At 34.1% G+C, this 25,513-nt stretch overlaps 2 protein-coding genes across 2 annotated transcripts; one reads left to right on the top strand and one right to left on the bottom strand.

The window, feature by feature from the left end:
• Positions 1-1,874: 1,874 nt before the first annotated feature.
• On the top strand, positions 1,875-25,411 carry LOC132719108 (N-alpha-acetyltransferase 25, NatB auxiliary subunit-like; the record flags this gene model as incomplete). Its single annotated transcript, XM_060702854.1, is given in 22 exon segments — positions 1,875-2,071; positions 8,667-8,772; positions 9,484-9,564; positions 9,926-10,037; positions 10,693-10,776; positions 11,137-11,297; positions 11,847-11,959; positions 12,932-13,000; positions 13,453-13,588; positions 14,467-14,556; positions 15,548-15,658; positions 16,382-16,551; positions 17,167-17,214; positions 17,779-17,882; positions 18,207-18,259; positions 19,031-19,146; positions 19,650-19,856; positions 20,413-20,536; positions 21,426-21,485; positions 21,771-21,979; positions 23,018-23,167; positions 24,523-25,411. Coding segments are annotated over 22 exon segments (2,624 nt in total), but the record flags the coding sequence as incomplete, so codon positions are not given.
• On the bottom strand, positions 4,092-7,280 carry LOC132719107 (uncharacterized). The gene is made up of 2 exons (XM_060702853.1): positions 6,488-7,280; positions 4,092-4,217 (listed from the first exon to the last, which is right to left on the bottom strand). The coding sequence occupies exon 1, from the start codon at positions 7,131-7,133 to the stop codon at positions 6,492-6,494; it is 642 nt and encodes a 213-aa protein (XP_060558836.1). The 5' UTR covers positions 7,134-7,280; the 3' UTR covers positions 4,092-4,217; positions 6,488-6,491.
• Positions 25,412-25,513: the final 102 nt, after the last annotated feature.

Genomic DNA, 25,513 nt, shown 5'->3' with positions numbered 1-25,513 from the left:
ATAACTCGTGCTAAAATATCCTAAATACAAAACTATTACGTACTGCTATAAAAATTCATTTTTACAGCTGTATAGAAGTACATACAACAATTTATGGTACCTCTGGCCGAGTTTTTTATCCACGAAAGTTGAAAATGCGGGATCTATTTACGGATAGCCGATATTTTAGAGTTCGTTATAAAAGTGTAATTAGTCCCCTACCGGTTTACCGGAGGGGACTTTAGGTTTACCCTCCGTCCGTCTGTCCGTCTGTCCGTCCGTCCGTCAGTCCGTCCGTCCGTCAGTCCGTCCGTCCACAAAACTGGATCCCGCGATAATGCAAAAAGTACTGAAAATATTTTAATGAAACTTGATATATGGATAGATGGCAGTATGGAGATTATGCACGTCTTTTTCTTTTCTTCCTATGTTGAAAATTCTGGTTGCTATGGCAACAAATAGACTGAAAATATGGCAAATTTTACACATAATCTGGATCCCGCGATAACGCAAAAAGTACTGAAAATATTTTTATGAAACTTGATATATGGATAGATGACAGTATGGAGATTATGCACGTCTTTTTCTTTTCTTCCTATGTTGAAAATTCTGGTTGCTATGGCAACAAATAGACTGAAAATATGGCAAATTTTTACACATAACCTGGATCCAGTGATAACACAAAAAGTACTGAAAATATGTTTATGAAACTTGACATACTGGTAGATGGCAGTATGGAAATTATGCACATCCTTTTTTACATCCTATGTTGAAAATTCTGGTTGCTATGGCAACAAATAGACTGAATTTCAAGATTTCTGATTCTAGTTTTTAAGTTTTTTCACTATAAGTTCTTTATTTCTTAAGGTATTTTCTTCAAACTTTAAATATAAGTTGCTTGTCATCAACCACATCATATGTGACAAGGTTTACAACTCTAGCACAAAAATTATCAGAATTACCTCCCTTGAACTTAAAATTTTCATTAAAAATTTTTTTTAATAACTTCTTTTTCTGAATGTATCTACTTCAAACTTCATATAAAATTTAATGTTTCTTATTGTCACTCAACATTTGTGAGTGTTCAATACTCTAGCAAGACTATTAGGGAGAATTATGCCCCTTTTGAACTTAGACTTTTTTTTGAGAAATTGGTAATTTTTACTCCAACTTCTTCAATCATGATAGGATTTTAAAAATGTTATATTTTGATAACAGGGATGTTTAAAAAATAACTTTAGAGTGTCCTTCAGTCCGTCTGTCTGTACATAAAAACTGTTTCCTGTGATCACTTTTAAAGAACTTTTTCAACAAATTTACTTAAAATAGGAACCTAAGTGAATGGCCAATGGCCCTTCAGAATGTTGCTTGGGCTCTTACCGGTAGGGGACTTATGGATTGCTTGCAATACTATGATAATTGCTTGTTTTCTATACTTTTAACTAAATTGGGACTAAGAATTGAGTTCCTTATAAGCCATAATTCCTTATAACCATGTTCGCTGTAACCGTATATATTTTTATATTAAATAAAGAAGGGCAAAATTTGGGCCGAAAAAATTGTTCCTTATAAGTTATAACCGGAGGTTCGCTATAACGGTGTTCGCTATAAGTGAAGTTAACTGTACATTAATTTCAAAATTTGAAATCAATCTGTCCTGAATATCCTAAGACAGATATCATGTCATTGTGTATGTCACATACTTGTTGAACATGTATTCTATATAGAAAAAAAAACCTTCACATATAATTTCTTATATACAGGAAAAGTAGTAAAAAGGACTAAAAAGGTGGTAGATAGGTTCATATTTTAGTCGTGGCCTTTGACATAGACAGTTTATAAAACTAGAATCTATAAGGAATGTACAGATACTGATGGTTTACTTTGGTTTTCAGTGGAGCTGATAGCAGACATGTACGAGAACGCACACAAGAAACGGCCAGATAATGAGGAGATATTAACGGCACTGTTCATGGCGTACGTCCGTCTGAGTAATCACAAGAAACAGCAGCAGACGGCAATGACTCTTCATAAACTGAAACCAAATAAGAACCCATACTATTTCTGGGCCATCATGAGTATTGTGATGCAGGTATACATTTGATCTCCTTCCACATTCAGATTTATTTCGCAGTCGGCAAGGAAGTTGTTATTTGGTATTTGATTGGCCATATAACTTTAATTAGCAATAAAAAAATGCGGTAAACATGTATTATGAAAAGTTAGTCACTGTGGATATTGGAATAGATTTGAAACAGGAATAACAGTTTTCAGAATGTAAAATGATCTTTTTATTCTTAGATGGAATTTGTTGTCTTTTTAAATTCCCTAAGCAGGATGTAATTCGACAGACCTTTTATTGCAAAGTGTTGTTTAGACCGACTCTTAATGAGTTATTGTAAAGAAACAATTTTTCAAGGGTCTGTCGGGACTTGCATCATTTTCATAGTATTGAAATTTGAATAGGTTTTTTTTCTTCAAAATTCAATTGGGAATTTTCAGGCATTATAGCAGATTGTTTTACCTCTGATTGTTAAGTCGCTGAATCCATTGGGGGACGTCTGGATATTACATGATGAAACACAAGGTTATTAATATAGAATATATCAACTTGGCAACAAGCTCTAACATAATCTTACGGCAATTAGAGGATCTTTTGATGTTTTACAACAATCCGTATATTTGATGTTTCTCTATTATTGCCTATATGTTATTATTGATCACACATTTAATGTTTTTTTATGACAGGTCAATATTGTCACAGGTGATCAGATTACTGCTTAACATTAAATGTATAGGAAAAAAGTGTACAATATTTTTATATGTATTTGACTGTCTTAAAAAAGTTATCCATTTGCATCTAAACAATAATATAATGGAAATTGTAACTAGGATCTCCTTTCATAGTAGGAAATTGGAAAATTTGTTTTACAAATTAGAGTTTTATGAATAAATAATACTTACCTGACATTACTATATGGATTTCTCTCTCTTGATCCGCATAATAGACTCATATCCGGAAGATAAACTTTTGACCTCTAGTAGGTCACTTCCGGTTGAAACCCATGCTTGATTCAGTATCTTTATCTGGCGAAAGTGTTCGCCAACAAAATACTAAATGACTAGTGGGGTAGGTCCCAGGGTGGGTAACATGTAATGTCAGGTAAGTATTATTTATTCATAAAACTCTAATTTGTAAAACAAATTTTCCAATTTTATTTCATAAATAAACTTACCTGACATTACTATATGGAATTAATTAGATTTTATAGCAGTAATGTAGGTGGTGGGAGTCATTTAACACATATTAATCTATAAATTCCCACCAAAGATCTTAGTAAAATATACATTTGGATACATACATGCATATGTATTAATAAAATATATTTCAAATTTGATAATTTACTCACCACATAGAGTAGAGTGAATGCAGCAAGACTTGATGAAGACTTCATAACAATATTCTTCCCAATTCTCATAAATACCCCATGAAGTACAAGTACTTCTTTATGTACAAACACATCCTATACAAGTACTTATTTAAGTACATAAGTAAAAAATCATAACAACCCTGCGATCCGCAAGATAGGAGATACCACACATTATATTCAATATATACCCAGCTGTGTGCCATCACAGCTTCATGAAATCTACATTTACTGGCTTTAAGTAGTATTTAGTGAAAGTGGTCTCCCTTGACCAATCTGCCGCTTCCATAATCTGTTGAAGAGATGCACCTTTGAATAATGCCCATGAAGGTCCAATGCTACGTGTAGAATGTCCTCTAATTTTCCCAATAGATTTTTTCTCCTTTTTGTAACAAAATTTGATAATGTCCACTAACCATCTTGAAATTGTATACGCTGTCACTGGTTTATGTGGTTTTTTCATAGATAAAAATAACTTGATAATATCTTGTCCATTTTCAGAAATACGAAAAGGTTCAGTTCTTTTTAAATAGTAAGTTAAACAACGTTTAGGGTTCAAAAACTTGTTTGGCAACGCAGGAACAAAAATGTTTTTACCACAATGATTTGGTCTATCCTGCTTAGATAACCCTGGTCTAATAAATGTAAGTCCGTGTTTTTGAACATTAACAGAGCCTTCACCTAATTGTAAAGACTGTAGATCGCTGCAACGTCTAAAAGTTGTTATAGCCAGTAAAAAACAGGTTTTCCATGTTAAATACTTCAATGGTACATCTCTCAAAGGTTCAAATGGAGCTTTTTCCAGACATCCTAAAATGAAAAGAAGATTCCATTCAGGCACAAGTTTTTTAATTGGAGGACGTTCGTTAAAAACAGCTTTAAGAAGGTGAATAATAAAAGGATGTTGACCTATAGGAATATTCTCCACAGGTGCTAAAACTGATGATAGCATGGATCTGTATCCATTAATAGTGCGATATTGTAAGCCTTTTTCAAATAAATGTGTCAAAAAGTCTGCACAATCAGTTAAAGAGGCTGTATATGAATCAATTTGCCGTTCACAACACCAGCTACAAAATTGTCTGAACTTAGATTTATAGTCTTTTTGAGTACCATGTCTCCAGGATTTGGCCAAAAGTTTTCTTGCTTTTTCAGAAAGGTTTTTTGACATGAACTTTCGGTCGATAACAACCATGCAGTCAGACTCAACTTCTCTGGGTTGGTATGAAGAACCCTCCCCTTGCATTGTGTTAAAAGAGTCGGAATGCATGGAAGTCTCAATGGACATGCTATCAAGAGATTTAGTATCTGTGTGTACCAATGTTGTCTCGGCCACTGTGGAGCAATGAGAATCATAGTGCATCGGTATTTCTTCAGGTGACTGAGAACTTTGGGAATAAGAGGCAATGGCGGGAACGCATACACAAACATGTTCTGCCATGCAATTGACAGGGCATCCTGAGCAAAGGCTTGTGGATGGGGAATCCAAGAACAAAACAGGAGAGTTTTCTTGTTCTTGTGAGTGGCAAAAAGATCTATCATTGGTTGACCCCATAGATTGAATATTTTCTCTACTACAGCACTGTTCAGAGACCACTCTGTTTCCCTTATTAGTTCCCGACTCAAAGTGTCTGCTAACACATTCTTTATACCCATTATATGAACTGCTTTTAACTTGATATTGTTCTTCAGAGCCAAATGCCATAAATCCCAAGTTATACTGTTCAGTTGAGCAGACCTTGTCCCCCCCCCCCCTGATGGTTTATGTACTGAAAAACTGTAGTATTGTCCGATTTGACCAGTACATTGCAACCCTTCAAGTGAGACAGGAACTGCTGAATACTGAACATCACTGCCATCATTTCCAGACAGTTTATGTGTAATAACTTCTGTGTTATGGTCCACTGACCCTGACAAGTAAGGTTGTCCATGTGACCACCCCAACCCCATTTGCCACTTGCATCATTGGTCACTGTAACTGGAAAGGCATCTTTTAGAAAAGCTTTGCCCCTTGCTATGTTTTGATCCAATAACCACCAATTTAGATTTAAAATCAGCCGATGAGTTAAAGGAACCACATGAGAAAGAACCATTCTTTGTGGACTCCAATGCTGAAGGAAATGTAGTTTAAATGGTCTCACCTTGCATTCGGAATCATTTCTAGACAATATGCAATTGTGCCCAATAGAATCAGATAATGTCTGGCTGTTGTTTGACCCGCCAGAATGTTTGACACAGATTTTTTTAACTTTTTTAATCTTTCTAGAGTTGGAGAGACACTGCCATTTATCAAATCGAACTGAGCCCCTATGTAAGTCAACGACTGAACTGGTACTAATTGTGATTTGTTTTTGTTTACAATGAAACCTAGTCGATAAAGGAGACTGAGAACTAGTGCTCTGTTTTTTTAGAAGAAAATCTTTCTTTTGATTTACCAGTAACCAATCGTCCAGGTAACTGGCAAGACGCACATTGAGCTTTCGTAGGTGGGCCACCACTACAGATATTACTTTGACAAAAACTCTTGGTGCACTTGTCGGACCGAAACAAAGTGTGCGAAACTGGTAAACAACACCTTTGTATTGAAAGCGGAGATATTGCCGATGACCCTTGAATATCTTTATGTGGAAATATGCGTCTTTTAAGTCTAGAGTGAGAGCCCAGTCTCCTTTCTCGACAAGGTTCAAAACTTTTGATAAAGTGTCCATTTTGAAATGTTTTTTGTGGAGATACTCGTTGAGGGGTTTCAAGTTTATGACTGGTCTCAAATCCCCAGTCTTTTTTGTCACTAGAAACAACGTACTGTAAAAACCTGAATGAATTTTGTTGGGAGACACAATTTCTATAGCTTTTTTGTCTAAAAGATTGTTTATTTCTGTGTTTATAACAGTTTCGTCCTTTAAAGGAACTTTTGTAGGTTTTATACCCTGAAAAGGTGGTATTTTTAGAAACTCCAGTTTGTAACCGTGTTGGATTATTTCTAAAACCCATTTTTCTGTGGTTATTTTCTCCCATTCTGGAAGGAATAGTGAAAGTCTCCCCCCAACGGGTATCTCCGGCCATTTTGCAATTATACTTACAGAGTCATTTTCCATCTGATTTTGCCAATTTTCCTCTACCTGGAAAGGATGTTGATCGTCTTGGGTAACTACCGAAACTGCCCCTTGACTTATATGATGACTGTGGTCTGCTGTCAGTTTTATCTCTTGACAGTCTTGGGATACGAAAATTATCCCACTTAGAAGTAGAAGCTGACGGCCTGTCAAAAAATCTATCTGGAGTAGGTCTTTTACTCGAATCTGGTTGGGCACCCGAGAACTTCCTTTTAAAGCCAGACCTTTTAACATCTGGAATTAAATCGTCAATCTGTTTCTTTTTCTCTTTGCGAGCTTTTAACAAAGACTCTAAACCGGCACCAAACACACCCTCACCAGTTAAAGGTAAATTAGAAAATTCCAAATTGTCTGGTTGCTCAAAAAGAGCAGTATCTGTCATAGCTACCGATCTTCTGATAACATGGTGGAACGCCCCTGAACGACCTAACTGGTCAAGAGCCTTAGTTGACATGGCAAACACATCTTTAACATGTTGGGTTGCCTTCTCTTTATTGAAATTGTCTGATTCCAGAAACTGTAGAAAATTACCTAAGCTCTGTTGGATGTACATCTGTATAATTAAACCTAGACGAGCTGCTTGTTGCCCTTTGTAAGCAATTTTTTCTACCATTTTACAAGGCTGAGTAAATAAAGTCCTGCCTTTACTTTTAACAAAAGAGGCTCTGTTACCAAAACGTTTAGTTAAGCAACATTCAACTAAAGAATCAAGAGGAGGCACCTGTAACCATTTTTCTGATTCACTGTCCACAGGAAAAAGATCAAATTTCCTCAGAAAAGGCAGACAGAAAATTTGGCTCTTTACATCTGTAACTGTTATTTAACACTTCAATTTGTGATGAATCTAACACCAAACCATCTTTTTTTTCATTCTTCTTAACCAGGGCATCATCCCCAAACATGTCCACGAGACATTTCTTTTGCATGTCTGATAAATGTTCTTCTCTTTGTGAAAGAGCACTTGCAGAATTTTCTAACTCACAGTCTGATTTTTCGGAGTCATAATCACGTGGGGAAATTTGTCCATGAGCCATAATAGAAACTTGATCTTCTAAATCACTTTCATTATAGCTAAATAATCGTCTTTGTGACGAATTTTGTACCGAAACCGTCGACTTGTTTGTCAAGTCCCTAGAACTTCCCTCACGAGGGCGAGACTGTTCTTTATCTAACATTTTGTGTAACATGTCTTCAATAACAGAAAAACGTCTACTCAATTCATTATACTTAGAATGTTTTTTACCCTTTTTCTTCTTACTTGACCTTGAATGGTGAGGAATTTCACTCGATCCACGAGGCGAGTGCGACGACGTGTTTGTCACGTCGGAACCACTATCCGAGGCAAGTTCTTCTTCCGCCGATTTATTCGACGCCATAATCCAATAGAAGTTGAATAAAACGAAACTCAACTAATAAAGTAACTTTCTAAGTCCAAAGACTTTGAAAAGAGTCTAAATTCACGGAGATGCGAACACTTTCGCAAGATAAGAGAAACTGAATCAAGCATGGGTTTCAACCGGAAGTGACCTACTAGAGGTCAAAAGTTTATCTTCCGGATATGAGTCTATTATGCGGATCAAGAGAGAGAAATCCATATAGTAATGTCAGGTAAGTTTATTTATGAAATAAAATTCAAGGTTTGGTTCAACTTATCAACAAACGACAGCTTTCTGTTTGAGGGCTAAGGGAATTTTTTGGACTTATTTTATAGTCGGTATTCGGCCATATTATTAATTATTTTTTCAATTCACAGGGAAAAAATCCCAATTGAAAGTTACAAAATAAAAATATTGATAAACCAATTCTAAAAAATCATTGAAAGTAAGGGCTTCTTCACTGTTACGGCGCTTAAATTTTTAAAGATGCCATCCTAGGGAGTGATTCTTTGCAATCAAATTAATACTGCAAAATTTAAGTCAAGCATTTTTTCCCAGTTTTTAACAAAACATCGCTGAAATTCCCAATTCCATGGGTATAGGTCATGTTCCCAAAACCTGACAAAAAAAAATCTGGGGCCAATTGGGAGGCTCTTTAAGAGCTAGGAGATCCACTGTGATGTTTACTATTTCTTTTATAGTCAGGGTAAAAAAAAAGATCTTCAAACATGTTTTAATCATTTACATTTAAGTTTTAATTTTTGTTACAGGCTCACAACTGTGCTGACCAGAATCTTGCTAGAAAAATGTTCCTACCGTTGGCAGAACGAATGACAAAAAAGTATGTAGAGGACAAGAAGATAGAGGCAGAGGCTGGTAATTCAGTTTTATTTATAACCACTCATCGCCATGTAGGGGCCCATTGTGAGAATCCCCTTCTATGTCCTCTATGCCTTTCATCATCAAATTTGTGTAGAAGACTTTCCCTGGTTTGAATCTTGAATGTCCCGTTACTATTTTAAGATACCTAAATATAAAGTGTCATCACCAAGTTAGTATAGAAGACTTTTCCTGCTTGAATCTTGAATGTCCCGTTACTATTTTAAGATACCTAAATATAAAGTGTCATCACCAAGTTAGTATAGAAGACTTTTCCTGCTTGAATCTGGAATGTCCCGTTACTATTTTAAGATACCTAAATATAAAGTGTCATCACCAAGTTAGTATAGAAGACTTTTCCTGCTTGAATCTGGAATGTCCCGTTACTATTTTAAGATATCAAAATATTAAATTGATTACCAGACAGTATCTATAAGGGGCAGATTACTCACATGTGCAAAAAGGCATTGCTTGCTATTCAGTCAGTACATACATTGAAATTTCCCTTAAAAATGATGAATGGTTTAGTCCAGATTGAAATATGTGCAAGTCCATTTAATATGTTTATTTTGGCTTGGGTTAATTTGATTTAGAAGTAAGAACAAATTTAGTTGATAACAATTGATAATTTATTGATAAGATAATTACAGCTTTAAAATTAAACTCTATTCTTGCCATTCATTTATAAATGTAATTGATTTTTTTCAGAGGTACAAATGTATTTAATCATTCTGGAGTTGATGGAAAAATGGGAGGAAGCCTTAAAGGTGCTAGAAGGACCTCTTTCAGGTACACTGTTGCAAATTTAGTTACGAAAATGAAAATGTAACTCAAAAATAATTAAATCAAATATAAAAAGATACAAGTCATCTTACTAAATGTTGTATCAAGAAAATAGAACAAGATTTTATCTTTTATCCAACTGGAACCAAAATTGTATAGCCTTTGTTATCAGTATAGGGCCAGGCTAGCTTGCACATTAGATTAGTCCAGCCAGGGCTCTATACTGTTGGTTGCTGAATATTTGTATTTTGATACTGAACTACCAATAACATGGAATGGACTGTTCCAAATTAATAGCAAAGCAGATCCATTACTGAAATTCAGGTGGTTAATGGTTAATATGACTGATGGTAAATATTATTTTCAGAGAGATTAGTGAGTGAGTTAAACTTTAAACAAACCAAGTCAACAGAACTGTATTCAAAACTCGGCAAATGGTCACAGACAAATGCAGAGTACAGGAAACTACTCTGTGACAAGTAAGTAAATATTTCATAAAAATTAACTATGTCATTGAACAACTAATTGACCTTCTAGATTCAAAGCAATTCCCAATATCCTGGGAGATCAAGTTCACTTTACATATTAAGCAATGTAAGTTTTAAGGACCGATGAATATCTGGTAATTCTACTACTAACTTTGATTTTAGGGTAGTGGATTGGTGAGTACTGATTAAGAAACAATATCTACTTAAACTTTGATGACATATATGTTATATAATGTAACTATTAGAAGAAGTTCATTGAAGTATCACATATGATCACTATGGATAAAAGAACTCACTGAAATAAATATGGGCATCCGTGGCCGAGTGGTTACGGTCGTTGACTTCAAACCACTTGCCCCTCACCTCTGTGGGTTTGAATCCCGACAGGGACTTTGGATTCTTTCATGTGAGGAAGCTATCCAGCTAGCTTACGGAACGTCGGTGGTTCTACTCAGGTACCCGTTCGTGCCTGAAATAATGCACGGAAGGGCACCTGAGGTCTTCCTCCATCAGTAAAGCTGGAATGTCGCTATATGACCTATACTGTGTCGATGTGACATGAAACCCAAAACAAACAAACAAAACTGAAATAAATGTTGCCACTTGTTCATACTGTGTTCACGGTAAAAGAATTTATATATTACAGCCCAAATCATATGGCCTGGTGGAAAGAGTACATAAAGTCAGCGCTAAAATTGTCTACAGAAAAATGGCAGCCAGAAAAGGACAGGTAAAGTAAATTATCTTTTTACCTTTATTGTTATTCACATAGTTCTTGATAGATAGGTCATTTTAGGTATATATAATAATTGACATGTTGATAAGAGGGTATTCAGAATTAGGATGTTAATGATAGTTTGAAAAGGACATTTCCTACCATTAGGTTTATATATATATCACTTTATGTTAGAGGTGGTTTTAAGCTCGACTATTCGTAGGGCAGCGAAAATCGATTTTAAAATTGAAGATAAGTGAATTTTCTGATTTATTATTGTGATCAATTCTTTTAAAAAATGGATATATATATATCCAAAGAATGAACTATATAATTATGCATGAATGAAAAAAAAAAAATCATTTTATTTTCCAGTACTGATGTAGTAGATAATACGGAAGAGAAGGTTTTACTATTTATAGAAGAGAGCCGGAAGAAAAGTGAAGGAACACGACAAGATAGGGGTTCATATCTGGCTCACCTAGAGTTGATTAAACAAATACAAGAATTAGATGGATCGCCTTGTCGGAAATATGGTAGTCTTACGTTTAATACATATAAACATAACCTGTTTTCCGTTATTAGATCCTGTGTTTATCCATCAGTTTCAAATGTTGATTTGTCTGATAGTTTCTGTTTTGAACTTACATCTACAAAAACTAACCATTATGAAACATAGATCTGAGAAATTTATGTGCCTTAAAGATTAGTCCTAGTCAAAAAGGAATTGTTTTCAAAGGTGATAATGAGAATCCAGTTTAATGATTTCAGCAAAAACAAAAGCACAAAAAAAAAAAAAAAAAAAAAACCACACACACCACCCCAAAATAACAACAATGGTGTTGCACTTATTGATTATGAATATAATATTTAAGTGCAATCATTTCTTGTTAGTTAGATAGTGCAGATAGTGCCCCTTAAAGGTACAATGGTCAAAGTTTGTTGGTACCAGGGAATAAAGGGTTTGGGAAAAATCCCCAGTTAACATTTATTAATAGTTTTGACTTAATTTGATCGCCATTTCTACTATGCCTTGATATCTAAAGTTCATATCATATGTTCTACTACTTGAATCATTTTGCTAGGTGATCCTGTGGAGTTACTAGAGAATTATTATGACCTGTTTGGAGTGTGTTACTGTTGTTTTAGTGATATCAGAACATACCTGGAGGTGTTAGATTCAGAAGAACAAATTAAGGTAGTTTATTATTTATCACATGACTTCCAGTTTATATTATGATTTGATTAAAATGTCTAGCAATTTATAATATGATTTGATTAAATTATCTAGCCAGCTTACATAGCATCGGTGGTTCTACTCAGGGTGTCCACTTAAGGAATTAATAAAGTGTCAAGGGACACATAAAGTGGTGTTCTTCTTCATCTGGTAAAGCTTAAAAGTTACTGGATGACCTTAGTTATTTAAGGCATGAATCAGCTCTCAAGTAGTACCACTGAAGTTCCACGAGCTAGCTGAATAGCTCGTAGAAAAGAATCCAAAATCCTTAGCAGGATTCAAACCCACAGTGTTGAGGGGCAAGTGATTTGAAGTCGATATCCTTTACTCGGCCATGGATGCCATGAAAAAAATGTAAAAAATATTTACTTTCAGACTTATTCATAAGCTAATTGTCCCTATTGATTAACACTTTTATATTGCATAACTACTGTGTATATACTAGGGAAATTTCTAGAAATTGAAAAAAATCAATTCTTGGAAAAAATTAGATTTATTTTTGAGCTTTTATGCAAAGTCAAATACTTTTTATGGAAGAATGTACATTAAAATGATTAATTTCATGTCCAAATCATTCCATATGTAAATAAAGACAAACTATGTAAATAAAGACAAACCACAGTAGATGAGGTAAACAATTTTTGTAACAAAGCCAGAGGTACTGTTCTTTTAGGAAGCTGAAGTGTTAAGCTTGTTTTAATTGATTTTCTATGATATTTTTTCTGCTGCTCAAATACAACAGAAATATAATTGTCTGTTATTTTAGATTAGAATCAGGGAAAATATACCAATTATTAACGGCTTAGAAATTGTGATATAGTTTAAATTTTGGCTATTTTTTCATGGATAGATCCAAAAAAAACTATGAAAAAAACCCCAAAAGATTGTTGTAAAATGTATTTCAATATGGAGCATTTCCTTTCTTGATTTCAGTTAGCAGAAAGAATACAAGCAAAGAATGTATTGATTGGTGAAGATGATTCAATTATTTATGTAGAAAATGTAAGTACTTTCATGTCAATCAGAAACTTACCTTTAATCTTACAGTAAAAATAGTCAGAGAATTTTACAATTTTGATTCTTACACTTCTTATTTTGTATGGAACAGTCTGATGGTATTTCAAGGTATATTAGAATCAGAACACAATTGAAATTGACCTGTCAACAGAAGGAGTCTTAACAAAGTAAATGGAAGTTCAGGCTAATTACATGACTCGAAATAATTCAACTGGATGGAACCCATACCCATTCCTTAAAGGGTGAAACAAATGCTAGATTGATTGACTTGTGTGTAATATAATCAGTTTCATGTTCTATTTAATTGGCTAGGATTCTCATTGAACTCAAAATCCATAGCAGGGATAAGTTCATTATACAGTCAGAAGTTATATGTTGAGACACATAGTAATCTTAAAAACCAATGTTGATACAATTTTACGCTGTTCTATTTATAGATCAAACAAATGCAGCGGCATTTAACATCGTTACAACTGTGTAGATGTTTAGGATGTCACGCAAAACTTAGTAAAGATGAAAAATTAAAATTAGCCAAAGAATTTGTAGATAGACATAAACATGGATTACAATTCGGTAAGTTATTTACGAAATATAATTATGTCCTCGCAATCGAGGGGTGTCCATGACCGAGTGGTTAACGTTGTTAACTTCATACCACTTGCCCCTCACCGCTGTGAATTCTTCCATTTTAGGAAGCTATCCAGCTAGTTTACGAAACTGAGGTCTTCCTCCACCAGTAAGGCCGGAAAGTCAACATAAGACCTAAACTGTGTTGGTGTGACGACCAAACAAAACCCAACCAAAAAAAAAGTCATTTAAACTTTACTTTGAGTGAACATTATTTTTTATAGCATGTTTGTGATAAAAGATTGTAGCTTATTTGAATCTCTTTACTCTCTAATAAATTAATCAGTACTGGTGTCATATTAGGAAACATGGTTGTGATCCAAGTAAGGCTCAAACCAATGATCCCTGGGCTGAGAGGCAGACATTTAATGTTTGACTTTATAGATGAAATAAATGTTTAAAAGTGTTAATTTGCCTTATTTGTACATAGCAAACAAAATCATCAACATGTTATCTGTTAGATAGTCAATAATGTCTGTAAAAATTTTATTTTGTACATATATTTATGTTTCTGACAACATAGTTGGAATATATCTTGTAAAAGTTATATATGTATTAGTCTTGTTGATAGTTGACACATGGATTAAGAATCTTTCATATGGAAACAATCAGCACTATAGGGTATTGTTGAATACATGCATTGCATATTTTCCTCCTACTTTGCTTTCACTTTGTCTAGCAAATGTTGTACAACTTTGGAAGGTAATTTTGAAGTTGTTAATGTAAGATGAATGTGTAAGCACTGTTTGGATAGTGTTAAAGATTTAAAAGTTTCATTTAATGCCTAGTATTTTAATCTTTAAATATTGAATTAATGATTACAGGTAAAGAGTTACTGACAACAGACCTGCAATACTGTGATACTTACTTACTCCTAGCAGTAGCTTTAATGTTAGACGTCTGGCAAAACCATGGTGAGTGCTCAAACAATTGTATATGAGCCACGCCATGACAAAACCAACATAGTGCGTTTGTGACCAGCATGGATCCAGACCAGCCTGGGCATCCGCGCAGCCTGATCAGGATCCATGCTGTTCGCTTACCAACACTATTACAAGTAGAGAAACTGATAGCGAACAGCATGGATCATGATCAGACTGCGCAGATGCGCAGGTTGGTCTGGATCCATGCTGGTTGCAAACGCACTATGTTGGTTTTGTTGTGACGTGGCTCATATTAATTTTGTATTTTTTGTGTGTTTGTGTATGTAGCAAATGATGGAAAAGTTATAAGAAAACATAAACACTTGGTGATCATTACTAAACAAAATATAATTTTAAAAAATCTACCCTTGCTAAACATTTGGCATCTGTGGCCAAGTGGTTAAGATTGTTGACTTCAAGTACCTTGCCTCTCACCTTTGTAAGTTTGAGTTGTGCCAGTGTCTTTGGATTCTCTTATGTGAGAAAGCTAACTAGCTAGCTTACAAAATGTTGATGGTTCTACTCTGCTTGTTTGGGCCTAAAGTAATGGACAAAGGGTCACCTGAGGTCTTCTTCCACCAGTAAAGCCAGAAAGTTGCCATATGACCTTTACTGTTTTGGTGTGACATTAAACCCAGCCAACCAAACATAACATGTAATTAATGATGCAGTATAAATTGTTAGTAAGTTATCTAATTTTAAAGTTTGCACTTACAACTCATGTAAGTTAACAAAAAGAAGTCAAAATATGCACAAATAGCCCTTACTGCATTAGTAACGCAGTAGAAAAATAGTTATAAATACTGAAACATCGGTCATTCATCGCTTATAATATGTAAATTATTACTAGAATTTTGAATCCTTTTTATTTTTCCTAAAATCATAGTATATTTTCTCAGGTTTGATTTTATTGAAATATTTTTGCTCATCTGGAGGCGTGCAGCTTTAATTATTACACAGTAAAATACTTTTCTATTTGTAGGTGAACGTGGTGTTGTTTGGCAGATTATAGTTTTACTGGAACAAGGATTGAAGGCCAGTCCTTCCAGTTTCCAGATGAAATTATTGTTGATTAGACTTTATTGTACCATGGGTAAGTTTTCATTTCTTATTTAATCATGAAGAGAATATTTTACATTTGTAAATTTTATTTGAAGTTTGCTTATACTGGTTATTTCCTTTTTGAAAATTAAACATTGACACAAGATTTCATATTCTTAGTCCAATTGTATTCTGATACAACACCATTATGCTGATATATTAAGTGTAAAACTAAATATTTTACCCTTGACATGTTGATAAAACATGAATATTTTACCTTGACATGTTGATAAAACATGAATATTTTAGCCTTGACATGTTAATAAAACATGAATATTTTACTCTTGACATGTTGATAAAACATGAATATTTTACTCTTTACATGTTGATTAAACATGAATATTTTACCTGTGACATGTTGATAAAACATGAATATTTTACCCTTGACATGTTGATAAAACATGAATATTTTACCCTTGACATGTTGATAAAACATGACTATTTTACCCTTGACATGTTGATAAAACATGAATATTTTACCCTTGACATGTTGATAAAACATAGGTATTTTACCCTTAACATGTTTGAACAGTACATTTGAAGTTTAAATGATTTAATATATTTCAGTATTAAAAAATGGGCTATATACAGTATAGAGCCTGGTCAGTTTGCATGTATGTACAGGCTGGCTTGGCTCATTACTGATGAAAGAAGGCTAATCACTTTTGGCTCCATCAGGTTAAAGGGTAAATAAATGGTATATTAATTATTTCAGGAGCATTTGGTCCATGTCCTGCCCTTTATGACGGTATGGAGATTAAACATATCATGAATGATACTCTAGGACATATTGTGTCAAATCATGTTGGTAGACTCGGTCATTTCATGTCGGCATGTGCAATGTATGGAACTATGTTACGCTTCTTCACTGTCAACCATAAAGAGGTATTTTCTGTTGGATTGTATTCTTTGTTCTATAATTGAAATCATTGAATAGATAAATAAAATTTATTTTGTTAGCTATTATACTTGTCTTGATAATAAACCAAACAGTGGTATTTTCTAGAAATTTCTAGCTCTATTAATTGTTTATTTATTGTAAAAACTGTATGCAGACCTTGATTTCATAAGGTATAGAGACTTTTCTCTTAAGTATTTTTGTTTATTTTAAGTACCCCTTACCCTGCTGAGTTTGTGAAATAGAATGCACATGCTTTGAATATTAAACTGTCCTTGTATTTTTAAAAGTTTAAAAATCTTTAAAGATTATTGAATATTTAATGTAATCCGGGTCTGTTCATTTTGCACAGCTGTGATCAATCTCTGTACTAATAATGTAGGTAAGACATTGTGTAGCTTGACTAGCATTCTAACAGTCAAATGGTTGTAAGTTTTTCAACAATACTTATCTTGCCTTTGAAAATGAATTTCATTATATTAAATGTATTGTTTTGCAAAGGTATGGCCCTAATTATACTGTCTGAAATATAAACACTTGGAAAAGAAAACTTTTGTATTCACAGTAGCCTGATATAATTTGAGTTTTTTTCCCCATTTCAGACTGCAGAGTATTTGATAGCTTCTTACAAATATGGATCTTTTACAAAGGTAAGTGGCTTTAAAACAAGATTTAGATTGTAAATATTTAGAATGTTTTTTCTTAAAAACATGATTCCTTGGAATATGGTTTTGAAATTGTTGTGTACATTTGCATTGGAGAAGATGTAACTAGTAATTAGCCGAGTTGTTTTCTTGTATGTTCATATTGTTGTTTGGTACCTAACACTATAATGTTGGTAATAAGGTTGCTGTTAGGTTTCTCTGTACAATTTTGGGACAGACTATGCAACACTTTGTGTAAAGAAAGATCTTAAATTTTCTGACATGTTTAAAAGTGTGTATATAAATAAGACATTTGAAATAATGTATATTTTACTTTACTACATTTTACTTCAATTGAAATATATTTTACTTAATTTTCATTTATTTCTAATTCACTGTAATATATTTTATTCAAACAATTTTACTTGAAATAGTTTACTTTATTTTTCATTTATTTTACATCACTTTAATGTATCTTACTTCACTTGTAATATACTACTGTATTTTGATGTATTTTACTTCACTTTAATATATTTTGCTTCAATAAATTTTACTTCAATTTAATAACAGATTCATGAATTTGTGAAGTTCCGAGATAGATTACAAAATTCACTACAGTATGCCAGTGCTACAGCAGAAAGAATGCTTCTAGATCTTGTTCTAGAAACTAATAGGTAATGTTAACAAATTTGTATGATTTTAACAATATTTCCTCTATCCGAAAATTGTCAGAAGGAAGTTCGTATTTTTAAAACTACGAACGAAAATGTTCCAACCATAGGTGCTGCTGTGCATTTGTATGTAGTTCTTCAAGAAAAACAAAATACTTTCAGATTCTATCTGATGCAAAATTAGAGGCAACAAGTACATGTTTATTCACTTCTTTTAGCAATATGTCTAATGCATAAAATGTTTATAAAATTCTTTGTCTTAAAAAACAAACTATGATTATTTTGGACTTGTCTTATGTATGTATGTCCTTTTTTTGTTGTTCACAGTCATATAAGTACAGAACAGATGGTAATGTACATGGAGATTGACCCTGCAAAAGGTTTGTGTTGTTTACTGGACTCTGAACAACATGGAATAAGATTTTCAAAGGAACATGCCTCCAGATTCATTCTAGTTTTTACGCAAATCTAAGAAGTTATTAATTTGACTCAACTGTTGTCGGGTATATTTTACTCAACTGTTGTCAAGTGAATTTGACTCAACTGTTGTCAAGTGAATTTGACTCAACTGTTGTCAAGTGAATTTGACTCAACTGTTGTCAAGTGAGAAAAGAAATTGATTTGTGGTAGTCGTAGGCTTCTGCAGGGAGTGTCCCTTAAAAATTGGTGTAAAGTTATGCTAAAAATGCCCAAACTCTGTTAGTAATCATGCAGAAATATGATATAAGAAATTGTAAATTTAGCCACATTCTAAATAAAGCAAGTGTCCTATGACATGGGAATGTATGTATTTATAAATTTCTAAAACCTATATTTTTTTCTTCAGTTTGATTATTTGAAAATTAATGATCCGGAGGTTTTTACCTTTAAATCTCTTCCATATGATTTGTAAGACTTGAAAATAGAAATGTAAAATTATTACAAGTTTATGTAAATAATTGAATGATGGAATTTGAATGTAACAGATATGATATTGTAAAATGTGAATGTCCATTTTCTTGTCATGGTCTATGCTATAAATATGTACATGAAAATTGACTAACATCTGGATCAGGAGTAAATTGAAATAATTTTATGCACAAAAAGTCAAATATAAATCTTCAGTAAATTATTTTTAAAGTAAATATAGATTTGATTATGTTTCATTTCAGACAAAACAAATTTTGATGAGCTATGTGATAATCGTGATTATTCTGTGATTTTGAATTGGGATCCTAGAAGTCTGTGTGACATGAAACAAATACAGCAGCATTCATATAAAGAAGAGGTGAGTCAGTTATAAAGTGTAAATTTTACTTTTATGTAAGTGTGTTATATTTGTGCTAAATGGGAGAAATATGTAGCCAAATGATTAAGAGAGGTGACTTTCAAATTCTTTTCTGGGATTTCTGTAAGACAGTCTTCAATTGAATGAAGGGTAAGCACAATTTCGTACATTAATTCAACCTAGGTGCGAACTCGGTGTCTGAAATATTGTATAGAGGTGTACTAAGAATTTCAGCCACCTATAACCCTAAAAAACTTAAAAATCTTCAATATTGTTAGGTTTGACGTAACTATTAATTTAATAAAAGAAAAAAAAAAGATCAATGCCTGGCTTGATCAAAGACAGTTACTTAAAGATAGAAATATAAGTTACCTTATGTTGCTCTGTTGGTTATAAAGTAGGAAGAGCTGTAAATTTTGTTTATTAATGTCTTTGCCTCTTATTTCATTAAAGGATATAGAACTATGTTTCTGTAATACATATCTGTACATTTCATGTCACAGATTGCATGGTTAAAGGTACGGAACCTTACGTTACGGATTCTTGCAGCGTCTGTCATGTTAGGTCGGGAAATAGACCATGATCATCAGACAAACAACGGCCTAACAAAGGATGGCAAGAAACCTATACATTTAGTACTACAAGACCTACAAATGCAGCTTACAGAACATATACACAGCTGTGAGGGTTGTTATACTCAGGAATTTAAGGTATATGAACAGCTTGTACGGTATTCATTTTTGTGTAAAACTGTTTTAACCCTTAAACGTGATGAATTTTTGTAATGGATTTGTCCTGCTTTAAATTTGTAACATTCCATCTGAAGTAATCAAATTTTTTAAAAAATTGGACATGCTGGCAGTTCCTGGTCAGACTACAGAAGTGCAAGTCGAATTGGCTCTATTTGTGGCAAAGGCCAATTACTTTTGGTTCCCGTAAATTAATGGTGAAGTCCATTAAAAGAAAATAAAAACATATGACATTTTGACAGTATGCTCCTTCAAACCAACATAGTGAAGTTCAAAGAATTTATTAAAAGCACAGTTGTATTCTATGTTGGTGCTAGAATGCAATTAGCAAATTATTTTTCAAGCTTCTACTTTGTTTTTGTTGATTTGTTTCATACAGGTCATTATACTTTGTAAATATGTTTATTGTTCATTTAAATATTCATGCATACTAAAGTGTCTCAAAGCTGTAATGAATGTGTCACATTGTGACGATGTAAAATTTTTATTAAATTTTTTTATTATTTTCTTTTTCCAGTATCCAATTCAGGGACCGTTTCGAACACGGCTGTGTGTGTATCTACAGGGTAGCTTCTATACAGTGTTCTTAGAAATGTTAGATAATGTAGTATATATACAGAGTCTACAGGACATGGATGTAGGTAAGTTCTTCCATACCTTCTGCTGCTCATGTCTTAAGATTTTACCCATGAGTCCCGGGGCAAACCAAGATCATTTGGCACTTTTATCCTGTCTGATCATGGTCTGTACAGTTTGCTATTTAGTATTAGAGCACATATTTTGAATGATTCTCTAAAAATCATTGTCTCTTCCAGAATAAGAGACTGACAAGTCCATTTAAGATATTTGGCATGGTCAGGGTTAAGCTTTTCATACTGGTAGCATTAATGAATTGCCAAAGCTGCCTGTACGGAGTTCTACTAACCAGAAAATGTTTGCAGACTAACCAGATAATATACTTTTGGCTGTTACCATTTTGACATCAAAATCTTTGAAATTTACAGTTTTTGAAATCCAAAGGTTAAGTCCATGTCACAAATTTAGCATGGAAAAGGATATCATATCATCCCTTTTCTGAATTCTAGTTAAGGACTCCCATCATGTAATTTCTAGTTAAGGACTCCAATGAAGTTTTATGGTTGCAATAGTAATTTAACAGATTACGGACTGAAAAGTGAAAAAGTGAAAAGTGAAGTACAAACCATAATTAGACGACAGGTGCCTGATTAATTATCTTGGTCTGCACTGACTACTGACTGGTGACATGGGTAGGATCTGTTGCTGACTGCAGTCTCAAGCTTAATAACACTTTATAGGCATTTGCATATGTGCCAATAAATTGAGATAATAAAATACACATCATTTTGTAAAGCCCATGCAGTGGATGATTTCACTTTGTTTATAGTTCTCAAAAATTTGTGGAATTTCACTGTTATAAGTGGAACTGATAGAGATGTAAGTGTTGTGCTCAACTGTAGGAACTTAGTAATGGTAAAATTTGATTGAATTTACTTGGTTTTATTCCTACAGATAATGTGGACAGTGCAAAAGAAGAAAAGCTCAAAACCAGTGTGCCAAAGATGTTGACAGGTATAATTATGACACAAATTTCCTTTCTCTCTTGTGGATGGTGTGAAGATTCTAAAATGAATATATGTTTTATCATAAGTTCATCAGTTTCATAAGCAATTATTTTAATGTTTGAATGGTGAGATGTTTTCACTACTCATATGGGATAAGCAGCGGGTCACTTATGAAGAAATTGATAATTATTGTTAAGTTATTAAGGAAAGCTGGTTTGTGGCCAAAAATGTGTTAAAAAAAACGAACAAACAACAATTATGTTAATGTTTCATTGTTTTGCTTTTCTTTCAGAGGTGTTTGAGAAACACAGATGTAGTTTACTAGCAGATAATGATGATAAGAAGTTCATTAACCCATCTGTCATAGAAAACATGGTTCTTGTAGCTGAAACCGTCTCGCATTTATGTGTACTGTTAGGGGTGTGTTATAGAATGTTAAAACCAGTCAAAACCGTGCTGTCCAAACGGAACAAAAAGAAGAAAAGCAACACTATTCCTATGGTGAGTATTTTGATATTTAAGATATTGTTTCTTATAAATAGATATAGTGAAGAAAGTGGGAAATATTGGTGCATTTTAACCTTTAAAAGCCCTGCTTGACACAAAAGTGAGTTGCCTAGATAGGGCCAAGCCAGTCAGCATGTCATTGCAGTGTGACAAGGCTCAGTACTGTAGGGTGGACAACTTAAAATCTTCATCTTGACATCCCCAAAACTGATAATTGACAGTTCCAAAAAAGGAAGGTGGATGAAAACATTAAAGGAACTTGGCAGGGTAAAGGTTAAGGAATAGTATGGTACTTTTATGAATGTAATCTGTTCTGTAAGACCGCCTCCGTGGTCGAGGGGTTAGAGTCGATGACTTCTAATCAAGTTACCTCTCTGGCGTGGGTTCGATCCCCGGGAGATGCTTTGGTAGTTTAGCGCGGAGGAAGGTAGTCTAGTACTGGTGTAACTCTCCAGGAACGATGGTTAGGAAACTACCCGCCTATATGACTGAAATACTGTTGGGAAAAGGCGTAAAATGAAACAAACAAACAAACAAACTGTTCTGTAATGTACTGTAACATGGTCTCAGGATATTTTTAACTTGTACTTTCTAAGTTTTATTGTGTTAGGTGCGTCTATGGCCCAATGGTTAAGGTTGTTGAATTCAAACCACTCCACCCTTACCACTTGAGGTTTGATTACTGCCAGGGACTTTGAATTCTTCAACCAGTGTAAGACCTGCCTACCTGATGAATTATCAGACTGTATACTGTTGTCACAAATGAGTACATTGATATTAAAATCCATATATTCTTTATTCAAATGATAATATAAGTGGTGCTTTTTCATTAAAGGCAAAGGATGCCTAAAAGTTGAACTAGTGTTGGGAAATCACTCAATTTTTAGGAAATTTCAAAATTCAACTGGGAATTTTCAGCTGGTTTTGTCATTAGGGGAAAGGCCTATAAATAACTTGGCCTCTTTTCTTTCTTTTTGCACTGCACTTACAAGTGTGACTATAAATTATGTTTTTTGTTTTTTTCTTTTACAGCCATGTACATTTGAGAATTATAACTTCCTATTGAAGGAAGTGGAGGCTGTATGTCAGGGGATACATAAGGCCGTGACCGAATTAGACCCTGTGTTCCTTTCCTTAGATCTCAGTAGCTTAAAGCTATCACAACCATTTGCAGAAGATGAGGTTTGTACAATGTAGATTATTTATTGAGATTCTTACCCTGTATGGAGACCTCTTTGAACAACCTGTAAAAGTTTTGTTTCAACTATGTTGTGCTTTGGCTGATGTTAATGTGAGTACCTATAAAGGCTTAAATGTTGATGTGTGAAAAAGAAAATATTGTGATTTGAGCATAAGAATTCATGTTTTACACCAGTCTAAGTTACATATATAGGTTGCTGTATGCTAGAAGTAATGATTATGCTAGATGAAGTTATTATATGAGAGATTATTTATGTCTGAGAGCATGTGATTATGTGAGAGGTAATAAATATATGAGGATTTGTGATTGTGTGTGAGAGAATTTAATGTGCAACAGATCCTGAATTTTCTGTCTGTTTTGTTGATTTGTAGAGGCGATATATAGGGATCACTTCTCTGTCCGTCTGTCCATCTGTCCGTCCGTCACAAAACTTGTCCGAACTACTCCTCATAAACTACTGGTGCAATTTCATCCAAACTTTACAGGAATGATCAGTACCAAGTCTAGTTGTGCATATTGTCAGCATTTTCTGGTTCAATGATTTTTGTCAGAGTTATGGCCCTTAAATAATTTTTATTTTTAAAGTTTGTCAGACTACTTCTCTTATACCACTCATGCAATTTCAGTGAAACTTTACAGGATTGATCTGTAGCTCAAGTCCTTGCGCATTTTGCACGGGTTTTCCGGTTGAATGATTTTTGGCCGAGTTATGGCCCTTTGATAAAAAGGTATTTTTTCTGTGTGTTGCCAGATACACAAAAGCTTGTCTGGACTACTCCTCATAAACTACTGTTGCAATTTCATCCAAACTTTACAGGAATGATCAGTACCAAGTCTAGTTGTGCATATTGTCAGCATTTTCCGGTTCAATGATTTTTGTCAGAGTTATGGCCCTTTAATAGTTTTATTTTTAAAGTTTGTCCGGACTACTTCTCTTATACCACTAATGCAATTTCAATGAAACTTTACAGGATCGATCTGTAGCTCAAGTCCTTACGCATATTGCACGGGTTTTCTGGTTGAATGATTTTTGGCCGAGTTATGGCCCTTTGATAAAAAAAACAGTTTTTTTTCTGTGTGTTGCCAGATACACAAAAGCTTGTCCGGACTACTCCTCATAAACTACTGGTGCAATTTTATCCAAACTTTACAGGAATGATCAGTACCAAGTCTAGTTGTGCACTGTCCGTCTGTCACAAAACTTGTCCCAACATGAAATTTGCCATCATGACCCGACACATGTGATCACTGATCGCTCTTGATAAAAATACTTAAAAACTAAAACTGAAAAAAAAAGGCAGCATGTATCATTGTGTATGTGTTTTTGTAACTTCAGGAGTATGCTGATATAGAGAGGGAGATGTGGAAGAATATAGAGACAAGTTATCAGCAATCATTTGTTGAGGTGACAGAATTCCTTCACAAGAAACTACAATATCTTGGTGGCATTCATTTATGATGATTCTAGCACTGTATATAGTGTAAATATAAAATGTTGGGCGGAGCATCCACAGTATGGGCGGAGCATCCACAGTACATAGTGTACATGATAGTGTCAATCATTTCCTGACAAATCAACAAATCATGGTTCGGCACTTAAAGTGTCTGTGCTTGATCTTCATAACTCTGTTGTTCAGGACACAGATTGGATTTTTTGTAAGAAACAGTGCAGCTGAATGTTAAATTCTGTGAATTTTAGCAACTTTGCATATGTCTGAAGTATAGTTTTACAGCAGTACCTTAAGAATGTATGTTTTTTCCCCAGGTTATGTTATAAACGCGTATGAACTCTCCAGCTTCATTTGTTGGCATTTCCCCTCCCCCTCCCATTGCATTTGTGATATATGTTGAACCTTTTGTTTTTTACCTGTTTAATTCTGTGACAGCTAGTGGCAAACACAAATGACCTTTGCAACCAGTATAACCCCAGGCCAGCCTTCATGTCCATGAATTCTGAAAAAGGTGCTGTAGTCTAGTACTGGTGCAACTCTCCAGGAACGATGGTTAGGAAACTACCCGCCTATATGACTGAAACAAACAAACAAAACCTTAAACCACCAGGACATAAGAGGGCAAGCATATTGCACTGTTTCAGCAGAGCTAGAGTTTAATCTTACCCTGCTGGCGGCATGAATATACCCTCACCACCTTGCAGATCAATATCAGCCAGCACTTCCATGTCATTTATCATGGTCTGCACTGTTCACTTAACATTCAGTACACACTTTATTGTCCCCCGCCTTTTCAAAGAAAAAAATGGGATATAGAAATAGGCTCCGTCCGTCTGTCCCTCCGCCACACTTTCATGTCCGGTCCATAACTTTGTC

The sequence above is a fragment of the Ruditapes philippinarum genome, unplaced genomic scaffold (assembly GCF_026571515.1).
Source record: "Ruditapes philippinarum isolate M1 unplaced genomic scaffold, ASM2657151v2 ctg517_1_1_1_1, whole genome shotgun sequence".
Lineage (NCBI taxonomy): Eukaryota > Metazoa > Mollusca > Bivalvia > Venerida > Veneridae > Ruditapes > Ruditapes philippinarum.
This window is presented reverse-complemented; position numbering and strand designations above follow the sequence as displayed.

Coding starts and splice junctions, on each gene's coding strand:
- LOC132719107 (XM_060702853.1), bottom strand. CDS start 7,133: ATGGTAGAAAAAATTGCTTACAAAGGGCAACAAGCAGCTCGTCTAGGT.